Below are 21514 nucleotides of genomic sequence, written 5' to 3' on the forward strand. Positions count from 1 at the left end.
ATCAAGAGAACTTAAAAATACTAAAAGTATAGGCCCATCTGTACGTAATTTTCAAAGTCATGTTATGGCCACATATGATGGTTGTAGTTCCTAGTGCAAAGAACCAGCTGGCAGATGATTTTACTTGTTTTTTTTTAATAAGGTATGAAGGCATAACACATATCTGAAACAGCTGAGAGATTGGTATGGCTTAGAGTTTAAGTTTACTTAAAGCAACTCTAAGGCATGTTGATTTCTTCAGAAAGCTTTTGTTAGTTTGGATAGAGGCCGTATTATGTAAGATATAATTACTTGGCATCAAAGTAGCGATTTTAATAGGGAAACAGTTTAAAGCTTGATGTGGTCTCTGTTGTGGCAGTAACATTCAAAGTGTCAGTGCATACAGGAATAAGACACGGGTGAGGTATGTTTATAAAGGCACAGTTTCCTTATTTACTGTATCACAATAGCTGTGTCTCATTTCCCTCCAGTTACCTTGCTGATCGGTGACTATCCTGACTGCCTACAGTCAGGAAAACGAGAAAATAATCAGGAAAAACTTCAGATTTCATGTTATCCAAAGTGCTTTGAGGCTGCAGCTTGCAACTCCAGTCTGTCGTCGTCTTGTGGAAAAACTCCAAGAGGTGCCACACAGTCAGCGTGGACTCTGCTGCAGCCCAAGAGGAGTATTTTGTGTGACTTTACCCAGGATGAGATGGGGTCAAGCCTGCCATCAGAGATGTGTTCAGAGGTTCAAGAGGTCTAGTGCTGCTGGCTAAGTAGCCACAGCTGAGGTGTTTTTAAATCCTTTTTCCTGATACTGAAAAGAATTGTTAAAAACCTCCTTAAATTCCCTTTGACCAGCTACTTCATTTTTCTTGTGTTTTTGTCTTTGCCCTAAATGGAGTCAAGGCAGTCTGGAATAATGTGTGTGGAATCAACAGGCCATTTTTTGTTGCATATGGTTTTCCTTTGAGATGACCTTTGAGCCTTGTTAGTTGCATTTCCATTTAGGGAATCCTTAAACTATTTGACATTATTGGGGGCGCAGGCTTAGATAGGATTAGAATTTTGAATGTTTGTTTTCTGATAGTAAATTGCCTTCTTGTGTGTCCTCCAAAACTTCACACAGAAAATACTATAAACAAGACTGCTTTCAGAGAGGTGACAGCAGAGATGGCAGCAGAAGCAGCTCTTGGGGTGAGGAGGTCCATGGGGCAGAGCGGGATGTACCGAGCACAGTGGCAGGTGACTGCTAAGGGCTAGTGCCCTGCTCATGTCCTGCTCAGCTGCAGCAGGAAAGGGTCTGGCATTGAAAATGTTCCATTTTCCCTGAAGTATGCTGGAGGCACAGGATTTCTCAAGATCCTGGACACATTTTAAGTTTTGGAGAAACTGTGCCTTAGTGCAGCACCAGGGAAGATTCTGGAGAGCAGCTCCTCATTGGGTCATTCTTGACCTCCTCCTCACACATCCAAATTCTGGGAAGGCAAAGCTTCACAAGAGCTAGATTGTATCAGGAGCAGCGAAGGCTTTTGCCTGTGCTCGTCAATGCATCTTGGAGTTTCACATTAGCGTCTAATCCTGTTTTGGAAACTTAATTCCTTTTCCTCCTCTTAAGTCATTTATGATTTGTACAAGCTGTTCAGATGATGTTTCACTACTGTGTTGAACATAAACTTTGGTTTCCTCTGAGTTCTCCAGTGTTCATGTCCATATCGGTGAACAGGGATTGAAGGCGGTCCTGGGGCTGAGTTGCTACTCTCTTTGCAGCTGTGGGCATCTGCATAATTGGCAGCTCATCTCACCCAACCCCTCCTGCTCTGTCTGTGTGCCTTCCCTCCCCGGCCAGCAGGAGCAATTGTGGAGAATGCTCTGGCATGAAGATCTCTCTGTCTTAAGAACAGTCCTGCATTCTAGTTTGACACCTGTGTGAAAATTTCGCCAAGGTTCTCAGCCCTAAGAGAAAGTAGAGAATGTTATCAGCAGTGGAGGAGTTAACTTGCTAAAAGTGTTTTTCCTGTTTAAAGCTTTTATGGTACTCTGTGAGGTGGCATCAACAGTCACCTTGGGAAAGGTCAGATTAGTATTACATGGTCAAAATATTTCTCGTATATTTACTACAGGTTTATCAGGTACTAAAGGGATGAACCAAGTCAATGAGTTGCTGACTGACCAGCTGCACAAGGTTTGGACAAACTGGCTGAGGGGTTGATTTTCAAAGTTATGCCTCTTTTACTGAAGGTACCAGCCTGGCACAGACTTATTTTGCTATGGAGGAAGGTGCAGGTCTTTCTGCTGGAGAGTTTTGTGGTCCACAGGTCACTGGAACTAGTTTAGAGCTATTTTTATTGTATTCGTTTCCTTCGGATCTATACAGGATGCTTGTTCTTTTAATGTCCTAGTTTTTATTATGATTATAGATTGTGAGTGCCAGCTGTGAAGGAGGCAATGCCTGTAATTGCAGTTCTGCCTGGGAGTGCCTGGCAGCATGTGTCCTTCCATAATGTCAGACTTTATTTGAAACAGACTTTTGTTTGGATGCCTCACTGAATAATCTGTCAATAGCTGAAATAATACCTTGATCCCAGAGTAAGTGGTGCTGCCAGAAATCCCACTTGCTTGTCTGGCTAGTTCCATGGTCACAGCTAATAAACTGTCTTTGCTCACACTGCAGCTCATTTTACTCCTGAATTGCCCTTTCTGCTATAGATCTGCACGTGCTGGCCAAATTGGGTTAGTTACCAATTAATGTAGTGTATACAAACAACTGCTTGCTCTGCTGTTCTAAGCCCAACTCTGCCTACGCTTGGGGTTATCTCATTCCTGCAATGCTCCTTGTGAACCTGTGAACTTCTGGGGGAATTTAATGTTGGGAACACCAACGCAGACCACCTGCCTGACTTTTGGCTGACCATGGCTAAAAATCATAGCCTAGCTGGACTTCTCATTTTGTTGCTTGCAGTTGTGGTGTGAAGACAGTTGTGTCTAACAATTTTCCCTCTTTTTTAATTAAGGTTGGGTACAGTGTGAGGGAGAGAGAGGAACATAAGGGGCCCATGAACCAATTCCAGGGTTCATGAAGCAGCAATAAAGGTGCTATTATAAATGAGCAATGGCTTGTAAAGGGTTGCAGTCTGCTAATGTAGGTTACTGGGTTGATACCATTGATTTAATAATGGTCCTTTAATCTGTTCAGATATTTTGACAGTCCTTTCAGTTTGAATATGAGGAATTGGTCCCTTGTGAATTTTTGATTATTTCTCTGGGTCATTTTAATAGTTGCAAAACCTGTCAAATAATACTCGGCTGCACAGCACACTGCTATTTCTGATCAAACTATGAAGATAGCCTCAGTAATTGCAGTGGTGTTGAGGTAATTGTTGTCCAACAAGCTGTAGTTTGAAAATGGGTACCACTGCTTGGCCAGTGTGGTGGTATAGTTTAAAAGCTTTTAAAATACTACCTTCCGATACCTTTGTTTTGTTATCTACTGCTTATATCTGATTAGCATGCAATGAAAACATCACGCGTGCCCATCTTCTTAGCCTTTGCATTATAATTACATGTTTACAAAGCAATTAATGCTGTGGAGAAACTGAGAAGTGCAGCAAGAGCCTGTGTTTAAATAACCAGTTGCATGCTTCTGTGCACTATTTGAACGTGCCATATGGTGTATGATGTATGGTAGTTTGTGTATTGACGGTTGGTCAGTGTATTATGAAGCCTATGGTATCATATGATTGGGTTAGTTTGCCCTACAGAGGCTGCTTTTAACAAGAAGAAAGGACTGTGTGTTTACAAACCTTTGAAGACAGAAGTGTGTTACGCAGTCAGTGCTGCTTCACCTTGCAGCTCATACCAATGGAGCTTAGTTATGTATTCTCCTTTGAGATCTCTTTGGAAACTGAGTTAAAGCAGATGATCCAGGAGGGACTTCAGGAGCAAAGCAATCTGAACCAACCCAGTTAAAACAGGAATATGAATACAGCCCTCGTTTGGAAAGGGGTGATCAGTAAGTAAGGAAGCCAGCAATAAATGATCAAAAAGAATACCAAATTTCTGAAAGTCTTCCTAGTTTGTGGAGGTAATGTTTTATGTTGTGTGTATGCTGTTATACTGTTTGAAACTGAAATGGTGCTTTACGTTGTCAGTAACACCTGGGTGTTAGCACCATCTTCTTTCCTTACTTAATGAGGGATATGGGGGGCTTAAAAACAAGATAGTCAAGCAGCAGTAAGTTAATGTTTAGTTTTAGCAGTATCTGTTTTATTTGCTGTACATTTAATCCTCAGTTGCCCTGGGGTGGATGATCTGGTTGCAAATTAACCACACCATTGATAAAGGTGTATGTGAGCTCCATTCACAAGCAGCTCAGTCCTGGCAGAGTACAGCAGCCTAGGTGTGGTGCTGGGAGAACGCGTGTGTGCTGCTTTCAGGCTGGGGAGTCATATCAGTGTTTTCTTGCCCTGTGAAACTCCAGCTAATGAAGCTACAGAGCTGAGGTGGCTCCAAGCAGAGCTGGCTTTTGCCTTTTGCCATCATATTCTCAGAGCAGGGACCCTGGGGAAGAAGCTGCAGAGATCTAGCAGGAGGTGAACCCCACTTCTGCAACGTGGAGAGCATACAGGAGCTAGTGATGTTAAGGTCAATGCAGTTGATGAATCAACCCCAAAACTTCACCTGCCTGAATGTAGGTATCTAGTGGAAGGCTTGTGGCAGTGTGCTAGTTAACCCGGATGCAGGGCTGGCAGGCTGGAAATGGAAGCACTGCTCTCTACAGGGGTTTGGCAAACTGGCTTTGTCCTGCAGGGCTACTCAGATTAAAAAAATGTAGCCTGGCCTACATGAAGGTGCCCTGTGGGAGCAGCCATGGTGCAGAATGTGGTCTGTTGGAGACCTCTGGGAGTGTATATGCAAAGACCTGTTGAGAAAGATCCCTCTCCCAGGACTGCTGCAGATGCTAGGCAGTGTGGCTGCGCGAGATGTCTGCTTGACAAGGAGCTAGCAAGGATGTTGTGTTTGTGAGCTGCTTTGCATCAACTGGCCTGTGGAACAAGAGTCTCCCCACAGTGGATCACAAAGATGATACAGATGTTGCTGAGGTAGCCTTTGTGTAAAAGCAAGATTCATAACATTAACAATGGCACGAATGGGGGAGGTGGTGCTCCTCCTGAAGATGCTTGGATCGCCTTGTGGATGAAATCCAATTACACAAAATGCTGAGCCATTCATTTACAGATGAGTAATGTGCTGTAAATTGCAAGGTCATGGATCGGCAGCAGAGGATGATTAGAGGACACTACATGCACTGCGTGATACCAGCCACCAGTTCAGTGTGCTAGAAAACGTTCATGAGGCTCAAGGATGCAGTGGGAGGAGATGCAGTCAGTAAAGACAAGGAAATGTTGGTATAACTTCATAAAATATTAGCAGGCTTTTATTTTAATAACTAAAGTTTGACTTGTTTAAACTAAAAGTGGAAACAAACCCTCAAACCTGAGCTGATGGAATTACACTTTTTCTGTTATTTCTTCTCCCTCCAGCCTTCCTTCTTTCTCTCCCTGCTTCTCACTGCCCCCATCCCCACTGAAAAAAAGGGGAAAGAAAGAATTTAAGGAATAACACTGGTAAAGCAGCACTAGGTGGTAGAGGGGAAATCGCGAGTTATCGTTGCTGGCTGTTTGCACAGGTTGGTTGGTTTGTTTTAACATATTGATCCTGTGTTTTAGGGCTTCCACTTAGCGTTTGCAGATGCCATGCAGGAATCCTTGGGCCCTGCACGCTGCTTTGGCCAGTGGGTATCTGTTCTCTTCTCTGGGCCTGGCACGCTGCTTTGGCCAGTGGGTATCTGTTCTCTTCTCCAGAATCAGATGAGCCGCAGCCCAGATGAGATATTTTCAGGGTGAACTGCCTATTCAAGTAGTGTTAAACTGTTTTGGATCCCTGGTCTGTCTTGCTTGAGGTTACATCAACAGATTTGGACTAAGGAAAGGATTTTTCTTGTATCAGGTTACTGGACAGTTTAGAAGGGGTTTTTGCATGGCCTGTTTCCTAGAACCGTTGGCATTTTCACTGCTGAACTATAGTTCTTTCAGGACTGAGACAGAAACTTCACTACGCAATCAAGTAGCTTCAAAAGACAAAGCTTGCTTGCATGAGAGAGAAGTAGAAGAAATAATTAGCTCGTTTTTATCTACTCTGACCTGGGACTTTGAGAGAAGTAAAGATATGGTGTTAATAACTGTCCTTATTTCCTGGCATTTGCTTATCAGCATTAATGATGTGCACCATAGCAGTAACTTATCAAAGCTTTTGATTTTTCTATATGTGGGACCATTTCCTTAACTGTTAATGCAAGTCTGTACTCCAGTTAAAAGGCCAAAGAATGGGTGCTCAAGATGAGTGTAGATATGAAGTGTCAAATTCCTTTGTTCTCTTTCTCAAAGGACAAAGATGCGAACAGGAAATAACTAAGCTTTATTTCTTTTCCTGTAAGTCTCTCTTGAATATATTTAGGAGGAAAAGAGTCATTTCAGAAATACATTCCACTCTCCTTTTGACAAAACCAGGATTTGTAGTAATTTTGTTGGCACTGCATGAAAGTGCTGTGAATGAAACACTTGAACCCTGTCCTTATCTGCAAGTCCATCAAACCATTTCATTGTATCCCAAAGCTATAGGTGCATTTTCTTACTGGATTGTGTAAGTGATCATTTTATTCATCAGATTCTGTTAGAGGAGCAGGCCAGAAGAGTGTGTGCAATATTTGCTAGGAGGAGCCTTGTGTAAATATAAACCTTAAAAGTTAGTTTTACAGATAGATGTATATATATATATATAAAATTAAAAGACCATGAAAATACTATACTCAGTGTGGATGTGACTGTTGCATTACAACATATTAAATATTTAAAAGGCAAGTAATCACAGTTGTATATGTTGTGGATTTAAATTCTTTCATGAATAGGTATGGAAAACGGTGTTATGCTTGAGCCAGATCTGAACAGAATTTCTTTAGATAACAAAAGGCCACTTTGGTGTAAGGATGTCAGCTTTGCTGCTGCTTCTCATCGGATAAGCATGCATTCTACGTGGGTTTTACAGAACTGAAGTCATGATATGTGTGTGCTGATATATAATGGCTGACAGTTGTATTCCACTATGGATTGCTGGTAGACACCTAAATGTATGGATTGCCAATACTTTCCAAATAACAAAGCAAAATATTTCAAGAAACTTGAAGCATACCGTTGTTTTCAGAAGTTCTTGGAAAACTGGCGACAGATCCATTTTCCTCATTTATTACTGCCTGCTGGAGGGTGATTGCTAAGTGTGTTGGGGAGCTGATATGTGAACACTTCTAAGTGTATAATTATTAGTAATTCAGTAGGATCTCTATTATTCGAACTGTGCAAGTATTGATGAGATATCTGATCACCTCTTCTGCAGGAGGGATGAATGTGAGAAGGGTAACACAAATCTCTGAACTTTTAAAAAACATAGAAAAATAACATAGAAGAGATTTTTTTCCATCTAATACATGATTTCGTATATATTTTTAAAAGGTTTAAAGTGATTGACAGTTTGTGACTGCCAGACTTCTTGATTCAAAGTGTATTTCTTTGTGTTTCATTGCAGTATGTTGCTGTTCTGCAAGAGCTTAGCAGCTGATTGCTCACAAGAGGAAAAGAGAAACAGAGCTGCATTTGGAGGAGGATCTGTCATAGCTCTGAACTATTAATTAAACTGATTTCTAAAAAAAAGATTAAATAAGGCTGATAGCAAAATTAAGTTGAAAACCTGTGCTGCTATTATTGGAAATAACAATTACTGTCAGCTGTTACTTGAAGCTGCAGCATGTATCTCATAGCCATGGAGTAATGTTGTTTTGAAGGGACCAGTGGAGGTCATTTCACCTAACACCCTGCTTTAAACTGGGCCAACTGCTTTGTTACTTGTGTCGGAAATGAATGTAATAATCCTGGAAATAAGCAGTGGTGCAGTTTTACTCTGTGCTTCTGGTATTGAGTGTGTAATTAGATCTGACAAAGCGGAGAGTATGCACTTGCCCACCACTCTAGGCTAAAATAGTGCTTTCAGTAAATAATTAGTGGCTGAAAACTTTGTTATTAAACCTTTTGATTAACAGTGTAGCATTGCTCTGACTTTTGGTGATTGTCACTAACTAATGCTTATTACCTAACAAACAATACTTTATGGAAGTAGGAGCCTGCCTGAATTCTTGGGCTGATACATCATCTGAAAAGATCCTGTTTTAAATGATTTCACAGGGCTCTGAATTCCACTGGTGTAGAATTAAAAACGTGATGGTGTGGTCAAAGTCATCTTGGCTTGTGGAAGATGAGTTGTGGATATTTTACAGGTTATCTGCATATTAATTCTGAGTGGTATTTGTGCTGTCTCACAATATTGAAATAGTCTTTCAGCTTCTGAGTGGGAGCTATCTTGACAGAAAAAATATGTAAAATCTAAAGGAAGTAAATGAACACAATCTTTCCGGTGATAATTTAAAACGATAAAACAAGCAGCATGTAAATCAAATAATCTGTTTTAATAATCAAACCATTTAAGTCCTTTTCCATATTGCTAATATTCCCCTTGCGTTATCATTGTTTAACAACTCAGTACAGTTGGCATTTAGAAATTCACTCCTTTTGCAATGAATGATGAATGCATGAATAACAGCACTCCTACTGCTCAGATGTTTTTTCATTGAAAGAATGTGAAGTGCTTACAAGTGTTGTGCAAATTCATTTGCTTATTTTGCTTATCCTACCCTGGACTTCCATATCCACAAGGATATTTGAAGAGTTCCCTGTATTGTTCCTTCTCTTCTTCCCTTTTTGAAGTTGCCTTTTCAGTGAGAGGGAAAAAGATCCTGATGCTGAATCTGCTGGGTCAGTCACAGTCATGACTTCAACTGAAAGCACTACTCTTGGTTGTAGTAAAAAACCCTCTTTATTTCTAAACCAAACTTTCTGTAAAATATTAGTTGCTCTGTAACTGGAAGAACAAACCTTGTGTATTTACTAGGCCTTTTTGGCATTGATACATGTACTTAATCTCGTTTCTATAAGGCTTGAGGGTTTGTCTTCCAGGGCACCTGCTGCTCGATTCTTGCTAACAGGGGAGAGGCTGAGAGGTGGTGAAGAGGGCATTTCACTGCAGTTCTGGTTCAGATTGCCATTAGGTGACATGAAGCTTTTCCAATACAAAACAGAAAATACAAGAAAAAAGTCCCACAACAAACCTGACCCAAATCTATGACCAAAGAGTGGGAAGCTTTTCCTGACTAGACATGCTTTCAAGGAAGCACAAGAAAAAGTCCTTTCTTTCAACCTGAATAGTTAATGGACATATTGTGTTGAAATGTATATGCTTTGTGATTTGCAAACTTAGTTTTCCCCTCCATTGCTTATGGCTCTTTCTTCGCGTTAGCTGGCTGAAGTTGTTGATATCTGTCCCAAAGGGAATGGTGTCAGTGATAATCTGGACTTGGGGTGGCCGAGATCACGGCTGTCCGTCATTGTCCCTTCAGCAGACGTGGCAGAAGGGAATCTTTGGCAAAGGAGCTGGATGGGCAGCTGTAGGTGGAATATCTTCATCTGCTGCTTTGAGACTCAGCAGTTTGTCTGCCGAAGCCCTTAGTTGGTAATCTAATGTGCTGCTAGGACAGTTTACGAGCCAAAACCACAAGAGCTGTGTTAAGTCACAATATGCTGTAAAACACATAAATGCCTAAAGAAGTCTGCCTGGTTTCATGGCCAGAAAACAAACAGTCCTGTTTAAGGACTACATGCTCAATATTTGTGTTTAGGTGAGACGGTGCATATCACTGTAACAACTCTAAAAGAAACCCTGATTATGCAGAAACATAAGCCATATCTGTGCATTATTTGCATACTTTGCATTATTATTTTTGCATGATTTGCATGGCCTGTATTAGTGTAAATAAGACATCTAATTTTGTTTTAGATCTAATGTTACCAAAGGATGAAGCAAACCTTTTGGAGTGCTTGCAGATGGTGTACTGTATCTTAATACTGCAAGATGATTCTTGGGGTTTTTGAGCCCTGTATCAAAACAATGCTGTATTCAGGAGACTCCAGCAGCATTCACAGATCAGCATGGGACACGAGCTTAACAAATGCAGAATATTGCTTTACAGCAGAACAATGAAGCATCTGAACATCAGCATTTCATGGCCAGCTGACTGCAAAAGGAGTCTCCGAGCATCTACAAAGAAAATCTGTGAAATATTGTGATTGTACCTTGGCACCTAGGCTTGTGGAATAAATAGAGGTGTAGTTAGACATCAGTACAAATTTCTGTTAATTGTGCAGTGTATACAGAAGATTGGGAAGGTGGTATAGTATACCATATATATGTAAGAAAGAGATGGCTTAGAAAATAAGTGTGAAAGTCATCATCAGTACAGTCGCTGATGTGGCTTCAGGTTATGTTTCTTTATACAAGGATGCTGCTGTATCAGGGTCATCAGCAGCGACATGAATGGATTTTGTTTCCTGAAGTTACTGGAGAAGTTAGAAGGAAGTAACAGGGTATCAGTCATGTCTTTGTTTTTCTGCATGTTTTTTGATCTTTCTGCTGGGTTGCAGGATTTTATAGTTCCTTCAGCATCGCTTGAAAGGAAGGTTGTTTTTCAGAAGTATAAGCTAGTCCTCACCTGGACGCTGTTCAGACAAACCTACCATTGCAGAATTCATGCACCACTGAACCAGGGTGATGAAATCAGATGGTACCTTCTGCATGATGCAAATCTGTCTCAACCACCAGTCATTAGTCTGGTTTTGCCTTTTGTGCTGCAGTTTTATCCACTGATATATTTGAAGGTAGCAGACCCTTTAACACAGTGGTGTATAATCTGATGAACAAAGCTGAATTACCAAAATTGAAGGCTGAGATAATAATGGGTGGCAGATTACAGTTAATATGGATATAGGGTTTGGATAGAGGAGGTGGCGAATGAAGGTAAAGCGTCTTTTTTTAAGTATCTGAATGCTGTAATGTCAGAGTGGAAGAAACATAATGGATCATGAAGTCAGTTGCTGTTCAGTACAGGAAGCCAAATCTTCTAAATGCATCCATAAAATAAGTTCAGCAATCTCCGGCAGGGCTCACTAGTCCTTGCAGCTTCTACTGAAAGCTCTTCCAGGACTGCTCCCTTGACAGCTAGCTTTCAGTTTCAAGCCTGTGTTGGCCAGGGTAAGTCCATTCCCATTATTCTTTTGTATGGGCCTGTGTAGATTTTTGTCTAATTAGTTCTTCTGGCTACCTGGCAAGATGATATTCATCTACTGATGTATTTATAGAGTGATTACTTCCATTTTTTGCTCCTCCTCAGTAGTTCTAGGAGTCTTACACATTTAAGTTAGTTCTCTTACATGACAAGCTCTAGGCTCTTCTGTACACGTGCTCCAGTTGACTTCACGCGTGATGGGAGCAGATAGAAGAACCAACCTGACTTTTGAGCTTTCTTTTTCTTTTTAATATCTTTTAATAGATTATATGCTTTTATTTGACAGATTTAAAAGTTAGAGATTACGGAGAGATGGCAGTCTTTTGTTTGTTGCTATCCCAAGCCTGTTTTACTCTTGCCTGGTTAGATATAGGATCTTAGGATAATTCAGCCTCAGGAGGTCATTCAGGGCAGCCTCCTGCTCATAGCAGAGTAGTATGATTACTGCATTAGGATTTTACAGTGTTCCAGTCATTCACATGGAAGATGGGACTGTGTTTTACTGCTCTACCCAGAGAAATCGGGAGCAAGCTTCTTTCCTCCACCTGTGCTCAATAGCAACTTTCTCACGTGTGGATTGGAATAAAACCACAAAGCATCCTGTTGTCCCTGGAAGCTTTTCAAAGAACTTCCTTTTGTCTCATTATCTATTTCAAGTCTGCTTGCGCCTTCTGCTATGCTTCTAGAAATGTAAAAAGAGTACACAGTGCTTCCCTGCTGTCGGAGAGACAGCTCAGTCTGTCTGACGCAAATAGAAATGAAAGTTCAGTGACTCCTATGTTTAGTGGTTTGGCATTTTTTCAGTGCAAGGTTAGTACTTTAACTTCATGTTTAAGGAGAGGGTTTTTAATATTACTCCCCCTACATTTCACAGTTTTAGCCTTTATGCAGCATTCATTAGAGCTAGCTTACCATCCGTCTTCCATTTTCTTTTCCCCTGACCTTACCTAGTTGGTTTGCAAAGCTGCATAGATGAATCAAGGGTCAGCTGTGTTGGAGCTGAATCAGCCTTGTCAAATTACAGTCAGTTTGCTTAAACTTTGGTTTGTGAGGAAGATGTGGCACCAGTCACTCATAGTTTACTATTTTCTTTTGAAAAAAATTACATCATTACAAAGGACTCTTCTAACCTTATTTCCAAAGCTGACTGTGAAAATTGCAGATGAATGAAGTATTCCTCACCCTGCCCTTTCTGCTCCCTCCGTACAGGAAAGGAGTGGTGCAGAACGCGCACTGAATGGCATTTCCTATTTTGTTAAACTGGCAACATATGAAAACTGAATCCATGCAAGACAACTGCAAGCAAAAATTTCACCTGCACATTAAACGAACTTAAATTCCAGTTTTTCTGGCCCTTGGGATGGATCAAAATGTTATAGACATGCATATTCAGAATCGTGACAGACTTGGATTGTTTTCCTAGTACAGAGAGGTAATACTGACTGGACAGTTTTTTGGTCTGTTTTTCCAAGTGCAGCAAGAATATTTTAGCTATCATTCTGCCAACGCAAATCCTGTTTATCTGAGTTCTCTTGTGATGAGGATGATTTGCTATAATACAGTTTATGAGCAATTTACTGAAAGACTTGAAAGTCATTCTTCCCTGCTTGACAGCTGAGTTTATTTCGAAATTTACCTAAAATAAAGTCTATAAGTAGCACTGAATTCTCAGTAGAGAGACCTGGTATCACATATAAAAGGCACAATTGTCTTGACTCACACAGACTGAAGTGTGCTTAAGCAGTCATCTTACTTCCCAAAGCACAAGAAGAATAGTTGTTCCTTTGTGTCAGTACAGCTGGCTATACATTCTTGCATTTAAAAGCAGGTAAATGCAATTTCACTGCCAGAAGCCTGCTTAAATTCCCCCCCTTAGTGAACATATCCTAAAGGCCCATCCTTGACTATCCATGTACATCTCTTCATGAACACGAGTTTTAATTAGATGTCTTCATGCATGTTTGCAATGAGAATGGACTCAAAGCCTGCAGTAATGGATTTTTAATGTATATATTTGGTGACAAAAAATAACTAAGACCTAGGACCCCCTTTGGGGGAATAACCCAAATCACACGGAGTGTTTGCAATGGGAGAAGGAATTGTCCCTCTTCTGCATGCCAGCGAGGTGTGCAGCTGCTAGATCATTCTTCCTCCCATGCACAAAGGAGGAAGGAAGAAAAAGCAGTATGCTCATACTAAGTATTTCAGTTTGTGCTTTGGAGTTAATGAGTAAGTTGGAAATAGATAATAGTTTGAAACTATCAGCTTTTATTCTTTTAACCTTCAGTGGTACTAGGTTAGCTGTTGACTATCTAGCACAGGCTGATGCATCTGTAGCACTCCTGTATCTGTCCTGAATTATTTGCTTTTGCTTTTTTTATTAACATTTCCTTTGCTTTAAGCCATTGCTGTACAGTTAAACTGAAAGTCCATCTTCAGTTGATGGCTGTGTTGTGACTTCTTGTGAAGATGTTCTCTTTCTGGAGCATCCCTGTAGCATCAGGACACCAAGGACCTTTACTGAGCACCTGCTAATGTGGGAAAGCTTTAGCATGTCTGCATGTATGTAAAGCAGAATATGATGTCAATCTGTGATCAGTGGGAAGAAAGGAGTAGTTCCAGATGAGAGGAGGTCTTTTCCCAGGGGAAAATGATCCATAATACCAATAGCTATACTTTAGCTCTCTTAAAGTAACAGAAAATGAGACAACTGGTGACTTAACATGATTTTTCCAGCAGTTGCTCTGCTCCTCAGATATTAGACAGATGGAGAGAAAGACTGGCAAAATGTGTTTCTGAGGAGCCGTTTCACACCCCAGCGAAGCCCAGCCTGTGATCTCACTGCAAACTGATCCCCGGGTAGCTGGCATAGGTTATCTCAGAAAGTATGCTGAATTCTAGAAATAGCAATAAGCCTGCAGAGTGCTGCCTGGTGTCTGTGATCCTGACAAGTTTCTGTTTATCTTTCGGTACAGAGGAGTTACCATGTAAATGATTAATTAGGAATTACCTTTACAATTTGAATTGCAGCATTTGGAGTGGCGATTGCATGGTAGGGTGCCTTTGTTTAACGGTCTGCGTTCTGCAGATGTTGTTTTGGAGTATGGATTCCAAGTCTTGCCAACTAACTCTTTTCTTTATTTGTACTGAGTGCATTTGAAGTTGCATCATTTCCTCGGTAAGAACAGTTTTATTTTTGACTGGAGTGTTTGTCAGGTGGGAGAAATCCTAAATGTGAGTGCTCTCTGGTGGCGAAGATTTCTGCTTGAGTTTTCTGATTTCTGCAGGGTATTTTCCAATGGCAATTGGATGTGAACATAGGATGTCTGGACTTGAGGATATGTTTTTTTCCAACAACCTTCCCTAAAAATAAAAACTACAAAACAAAGAAAGAGCCTTTTTCTTGCCTCGGCGGTCTTCTTTCCTAGACAACAGTTTCTATCCCTTTAAATGATTTATAGTCTGTGACTTACTGGTTTATATTTTCTCATTATCGATCGAGGTTTTAACAAGGTAATAAAAACTAGTATAAAAACTTCTCATGAAAGAGCTGATGTTCCTCATCAAAATAACACACAAGGATTAAATACTGTGAGTTTCTTTTTGGCTGCAGAGCTAGTGCAAAATTCAGAAAACACAGAAATTATTCAAATAGAATCATTACAGGGAAATCTTTTCTCAAAGTTGCAGCACAAGATAATGTGATTTTCACAATACATACAAAACAAGGTTTGACCCTGGGAGTGCTGATCCCCAGGAGTAGGTACAGGGGTTCCTTTTATCAAGTGCGCTGTAAAACTGGATTTTTGTTATTAAAAGCAATCTACGTGTTATATGCTCAGTGCTAAAATGATTATGCCGTCCTTCGTGTTGATGAGCTTTCCTGTGATGGAGTGCAATGCCCCCGTTGATGAGCCTTTCCAAAAAGCACCGGATAGCTTTGTCGTCTGGTTTTGTAACATTGCTTTGCAGAAGAATAGTGAATTTAACACAGCTTGTACCTCCCAGTTTGGACTGCCATCATTGGTTGTTTTCTTAAGTTTTCATGAGTTCTTCTTGGGCAAGGAAAACCACGAATCTCGCACCAAAGCAATGCAGCTAGGAAAACAGCCACCGCTGTTCTTGGCCTGCTGCTGTGCAGAGCTGCACTGTGTGATGAAAAGAGGCTTTATCAGCAAGGAGGGGCAAGGAGCGATGGCTCCTTTTAGGAACATCTAAGCACAGGTCTGGAATTTTAACTCCAGTGCTAAGAAGTGGGAAAAAAAAAAAAAAACCAAAAACGAACAGAGAGGTAAAGGGGGATGTCGGTTGTTCCTAAACTCTGTATCCCTAAAGCCAAGCTTGAGAGATGCCCATTTGTCAAGCCTGGAGGTGGATCCTTCTCCCTCATCTCCATCTGCCTTTTGCCACAGAGATTGAAGACACAACTTGTCGGAGTCTAGTAAAACCTTTTAAAACTTTACTTCCAGGCCAAATGTGAGATCTGTTGTCTAAGCCCAGAGCTGCTGGGGAGCAAGCTGTTGGTATGTCAAACTGCTGTGGTATGTGTTGGTGTCACAGCTGTAACGGCTCCAAAGCTGAGCCGTGCCCTGGTCAAGGGGGCTCCCCTGGAGAGGTGAGCTCTGACCGGCCGGCGGTGGGCCAGGCTGGCAGAGGCAAATCTGTAGGTTCTGCTTACGAGGCAGTTGGGGACGCTGAACTGTCAAGGGAGGAAACTTAAACTGTGCTCTGCGACCAAAAGTTTACATAATTCATTACTTAAGGAAGAGGTCAAAGTATTGGGTACTGTGATGGTGACTTGGCATGATACTTCAGTAGGGATGTCCTTTCTTTTTTTTTTTCCTTCTCAGCAGCTAAAACAAACCCCTCAACCTCTCTGTGCTAACCATGAACCCTCTGGCCATGCATCTGGCAGTACAGTGGGGCTTAAAACCTCATCCAGAAACTGCTGTATCTTTATTTTTATCATTAATAGTGCCTTAAGCAGTGCTGTGTAGTGACTTTAGGTGAGCGGTCTATATGTTCTCCATTGGGCAACTTGCTTTCTTTGGATGGCCCATGTCCAAAAAGATGGGAAGGATTCTGCTGATTTTGATGTCCTTGTAATGGTTTCCCTTACATATGTATGTCCCAGTGTGACTTGATCTCCTTAGTAGAAACAGTGTTGTGTGTGTTTAGTTTTTCTTAAGCTCTCCTATGTATATGTAGAGTCCCACATGTCCTCCTGAGAGGGCAGAAAACGAGCAGCCTGGTATCTGATCTCTCTGCACCCACGTGTGTCTTCTGCCTGTTTGGTATCTTTCAAATACCACAATTCCCAGCTGTTTTGTGCTTCCAGGAATTAAAATTAGGGATGGGAAATGATAAGGACTGAGCATGTGAGGCTTCCTGTGTTACCTAAGTCTGTCTTAAGAATGAGGCTGTGATCCTGTATTTCTTACCAGGCTTGCATGCTAGTTGCTTAGTGTTGTTGCCTGTGCATTACCCATCATTTTTGTTGCGAGTTAGCTGCTGAGCTGTGGTTGGTATTGCTAATTATAAAGGCCTTTTCTAAAACATTTTTGGTAGCTCTCAAACAGCATATATCTCTAAAATAGAAAATATCTTTGCATTTTAAGTTCACTAATGTTTTGGGAGATGCATATCAGGACTACCTTCAGCTAAAACTGAGTGCATGAACAAAAGGACATTTTGCAATTCTTGTGCCTTTTCAGTGAAGTATTTCTGGAGGAAGCTGCAATTAGAGGCAAAATCACTTTTAGAAAGTAGAATGCTGGTTGCTAGATTGTATTTCTTGAGTTTTATTACACCTGCTAAAAACTAACACTGCCAAGATGCTGCAGAAAATTCTGAAATGAACAATAGAAAATGTCAAGCCTGTCACCACATGGGGGTGGTAATAAATTCAATAAAGTAATGCTAGAATTTGTGCTGGAGTCCATCAAGGATTAGGAAGGCCCTTGTAGTCTATAGAGGTGTTGTGGTGCCATCTAATGTTGTAAGATTTAAATACAGGGTACAGACAGGTATTTAATGGTAGAAATGCTACAGTTTGCATGTTGATCTCTAAATCTGCTGTCATCCTTTCTCCTCCTGAGAAGCAAATGCAGTATGAGTTCTTCAGCTGTTAATCTGAAATTCCTTCTGTGCTCTTCTGCTAGATAAATTTCAATAAAATGTGAATTTCTTTGGAAATACCTTTTAACTTAAACAAACATCAAGTTATTTTCTGTCTTGTTTGCAGAAAAAATACTAAAGACCAGGTGGGGTTTAGGAAAGGTGTAGTTTAGGGTTGTTTCACACGTTCTTAAAAAGCTTTCATTTCTGGTTTAGTAGCAGTGATGATACCAAAGTGCCTTCTAGCGAAAAGGGTGGAGTGCAAGCTAATCGTGAAAGCTGAAAGGCTGTAATTTGCTTCTTGGCTTGCATCTTTGTTTACTTTCTTGCAAATGTGATTAGACCTCTAAGTGAGTGGCTTCAAAACTTCTGCTCTGGCCTGAGCTGGGTTATGGACAACTGTAGAATGTGGAAAAAGAATTTGCCTTTAAATCCCCTTTGTGAAGCAGATTATATAAACTCATCACAGACTCATGTTTACTTATTGTCAATGTAGAAACAGTAAATTATATTAACTTAAATCTTGCTAAAGAATTTCTTAGAAACATTTGTTTCTGGCAGCATGTTAATGGCAATAGAAATACCTGAATATGCAGAAAGCCAGCTTGATTGTGTCAGCAAAGTAGAAGTTTGCTATACTCAGAAATATAGTCGGTGTTTGTACCTCAGTAATCTGATCAGTCATGCATCGGTAAGTGAAATAGCAGTAGACATTTCCTTTGTAGGTGGTAAGATTCAAAGCTAGCCCTAGTCCTTAGTCCTTGTAACATCAGGTCTCTACATAATATGCTAACATACCATCCATGCCACGCTGGTCAGATAATGTCCGTAGTCAATGTTTTATTATAATGTTTCAGTATGGTGATGGATTGAAGAGCTCACCTGATGAAATGGGCAACTTGCTTGGAAGACATATTCTGAATCTCTATGTCTGCCTAATCCCTTTCTCCCTTTTGTCTCATCCTGGGTAGGTTTGAAAAAGGACGGATTTATACGTTTATTGGGGAGGTGGTCGTTTCCATGAATCCTTACAAAAACTTGAACATCTACGGGCGTGACATGATTGAGCAGTACAAAGGAAGGGAATTGTATGAGAGGCCTCCTCACCTCTTTGCAATTGCTGATGCTGCTTACAAAGCGATGAAGAGGCGATCAAAAGACACCTGTATTGTAATATCAGGTAAGCTGAAAGAGCTTTTCATTATGATGAACGCTTGATCTTTGTGAAATTCTAGGCAGAGAAAGCAGAATGAATTGGCTAATGATAGCATTTTATAAAAGAAAACTTCATCAATCTTAAACCTGTTTATTTGCATTTGAATCCGTGTGTGGAGACCTTACAATTATTTTGTATCAAATTCAAGAGCTGGTGTCAGTCATTAGCTTAATCTGTGCATACAAAGTGATAACTAGAACATCAGTCTCTGCTTGCTCTGCCTGTGTGAATGGAGATCAGTGAGAACAGGGTTCCTGTCTGTCTTTAGAGAACTGCTGATTTTTGTCCCTTAGATGACTGGTCAATGTTTTGTTCTCTGTTTCGATGGCCGGACTCATTGCTTGTCGTGGCTCTAACAGTGGGAGCAGTGCTTGTACCATGAACGGTCACTATCTGGATCCTGGCACTTTGTTTCCTTGATGTTCCCGTGCTTTAGCAGCCCTGAAAAGCGAGAGACCCAAGATGGTGTGCTGAACAGTAGCCTCTTGTATTGCAGTTCCCGGCACTGCTGCTAGCCAAGCCTCTGCATGCCAGTCTTTCTCCTCTAACAATATTCCTTTTGATCCTCTGTGTGCCAGGCCTTTTACCGACCTGTGAAATCTTACATCATAACTGCTTCTAAGTCAGCATAGCAGCAACAACCAAGGCAGGGTTATGGCTATATTTAGAAAATGTTCAAAGTGCATGCAAATAAGATTGCTTTAAAAAAAACAGTAACAAAACCCCCAAACGCTTTTGGGGTAGAATTAAGATATACTGTTTGCTTTGCTTTTTTTGATCTGTTTTGTCACCTTTGTATTTATGCCCTCAGGTGAAAGCGGGGCTGGGAAAACTGAGGCCAGTAAATATATTATGCAGTACATAGCAGCCATTACTAACCCCAGTCAGAGGGCTGAGGTGGAAAGGTAAGGGCTTTGCAGAAAAATAAGTGAAACTGTTTTATTTATGGATCTCTTTCTGTGGACTGTGTAGTGCCATGTTATTAGATGGTCTCTTGTACTAATTACATGCTGATTTTTACAGCATTTACTTAACTTCTTCAGATACTGCTCTTACTCTGGGAATTTTGCATTACTGATTGCTAAAATCATATAGAAAAGTTTATTTTGAAAGTTCAAACTTCCAAAATAAAAACAGTATCTAGAAATCATTTTTCCTGTGGCAAATTGCCTGAAATATGTGCATGTTAGAATAGCATGTTGAGCGCAGGGAGCATATTCCATGACCTTGCAGGCTTGCATGCTTCTGAATTGCAAAATGTGCCTGTCAGTCCTAGAGTAAAAGGTTTTAAGCAAAGAATGTGGCTTTCTGCTGAAACAGACTTAATACCTATCCTGACAAAAATTCTGAAAATTACTTGCAAAAGAGTTCAAGAAATTGGTTTCAAAACTTATATTTGTAAAGGAACTGAATTTTTGGTGCTATTTTCAGTGGAGGGATCTGGCCTTTGGTTTGCATTTGCTTGGCTCTAAGGAACATTGACAAAAGCTCCCAGCTGATTTCCCATGGGATTGCTAATGCCATATACATCTGCCCAAATATGTCATCAAAGAGCATGTCTGCTGTTATTAAATTCTTCTCGAGAAATGACTGCAAAAAAAAAAATTCTATGGTTTGAGTATGGACTTACCCTGTTCTCTTTTCCATTTATCTATACTATAGAGTGAAGAACATACTGCTGAAATCCAACTGTGTGTTAGAGGCCTTTGGCAATGCCAAAACAAATCGTAATGACAATTCCAGCAGGTTTGGAAAATATATGGATATCAACTTTGATTTTAAAGGAGACCCGATAGGTGGGCATATCAATAATTACTTACTAGAAAAGGTAAGCCACACTCACTTTTAGAGCTAGAGGCTTTTGTGTAGTTACTTTTGTAATATGTGCTTTGCCGTTAGAAAGTTTCCCTTTCAAACGTGGTATGTCAACAAGTGACATAAGACCATTAAATCTAGGGCTTAATTTTTCTTCAAGAGTTATTATAATTAACTGAAATGCTGCTGAAGTACTGGCAGTGCCCTGTTACTTTAACACCACTGCTTTCAGAGCTCACCACATAAGGGACTACTGTTACCCAAAAGCTTATGTGCATATAGGTGTGTGTACTTTGTATCCAGAATGAAAGCTGAGATTAATTTAATGCCTGCAAAACTCCTTCTTTATAAGTTCCCGCATTGAGATCTCACTGGTGAATAAAAGGAGAAGATACTAGGTCTGTAAGTAGCAATGCTATGCTTGAGAAGTGTTATTCTGGAATAATGCCACAACCTTGTGTGATCTTTTAGTAACTTTGTTTTTATATATTCCAAGTGATCCTGAGCATAATTCTTTTTTCATGTCATTAAGTGGTGGCTGAAAACATGGGAATATGTAAAATTCTGTGGAGAAACTGGGAGTAATCTATTAACAGTTCTTGTTATGTGTGAGACACACGTCTGGCTTTAATTTATGTTTGACCACATCTGCTAACATGCTTTTTTGTTTGTTTTTTACTTTTCCCTTTATTTCCCTGAAGTTTATTTTCAGAATAAACACTTTATTTTAAAAAACAAACCAACAACCCCAAACATTTAACATGGGATACTTTAATGCAAAAAAGGGGTGGGGCTGCAGCTGCAGTGACTTAAATCCTGATCATTTATTTCATATTCTTAACTTCTACCAAGTTAAATTTGTTTCCATTTTGAAAGCAGTTGAGGTTCTGGTCCAAACAGAAGCAGTTAACAGGCAGTGACTTTGCACTGCAGCACGAACACATGCCTCGTCACTGTCTGTAGTTCAAACTTGTAGCATAAAATAAGGTTATGTTGCTTGTTGACTGAATTTCTGCTGCATGTAACTTTTTTTTTGTGCTGTTTTACACTGATTTGGAATGAGTGCTGTGAAGATGGACCTATCGCTTGCTCCCTAAAACAAT

At 40.4% G+C, this 21514-nt stretch overlaps 1 protein-coding gene across 1 annotated transcript in view; it reads left to right on the forward strand.

Moving 5' to 3' along the window:
• MYO1D (myosin ID) overlaps positions 1-21514 on the forward strand; it is a 162772-nt gene that overhangs the window by 18766 nt on the left and 122492 nt on the right. Inside the window, exons 2-4 of the mRNA XM_052785020.1 lie at positions 18352-18560; positions 19408-19501; positions 20259-20424. Coding sequence (XP_052640980.1) covers positions 18352-18560; positions 19408-19501; positions 20259-20424 — 469 coding nt within the window. The remainder of the gene's footprint in view (positions 1-18351; positions 18561-19407; positions 19502-20258; positions 20425-21514) is intronic.

Source organism: Harpia harpyja, chromosome 4, assembly GCF_026419915.1.
Source record: "Harpia harpyja isolate bHarHar1 chromosome 4, bHarHar1 primary haplotype, whole genome shotgun sequence".
Lineage (NCBI taxonomy): Eukaryota > Metazoa > Chordata > Aves > Accipitriformes > Accipitridae > Harpia > Harpia harpyja.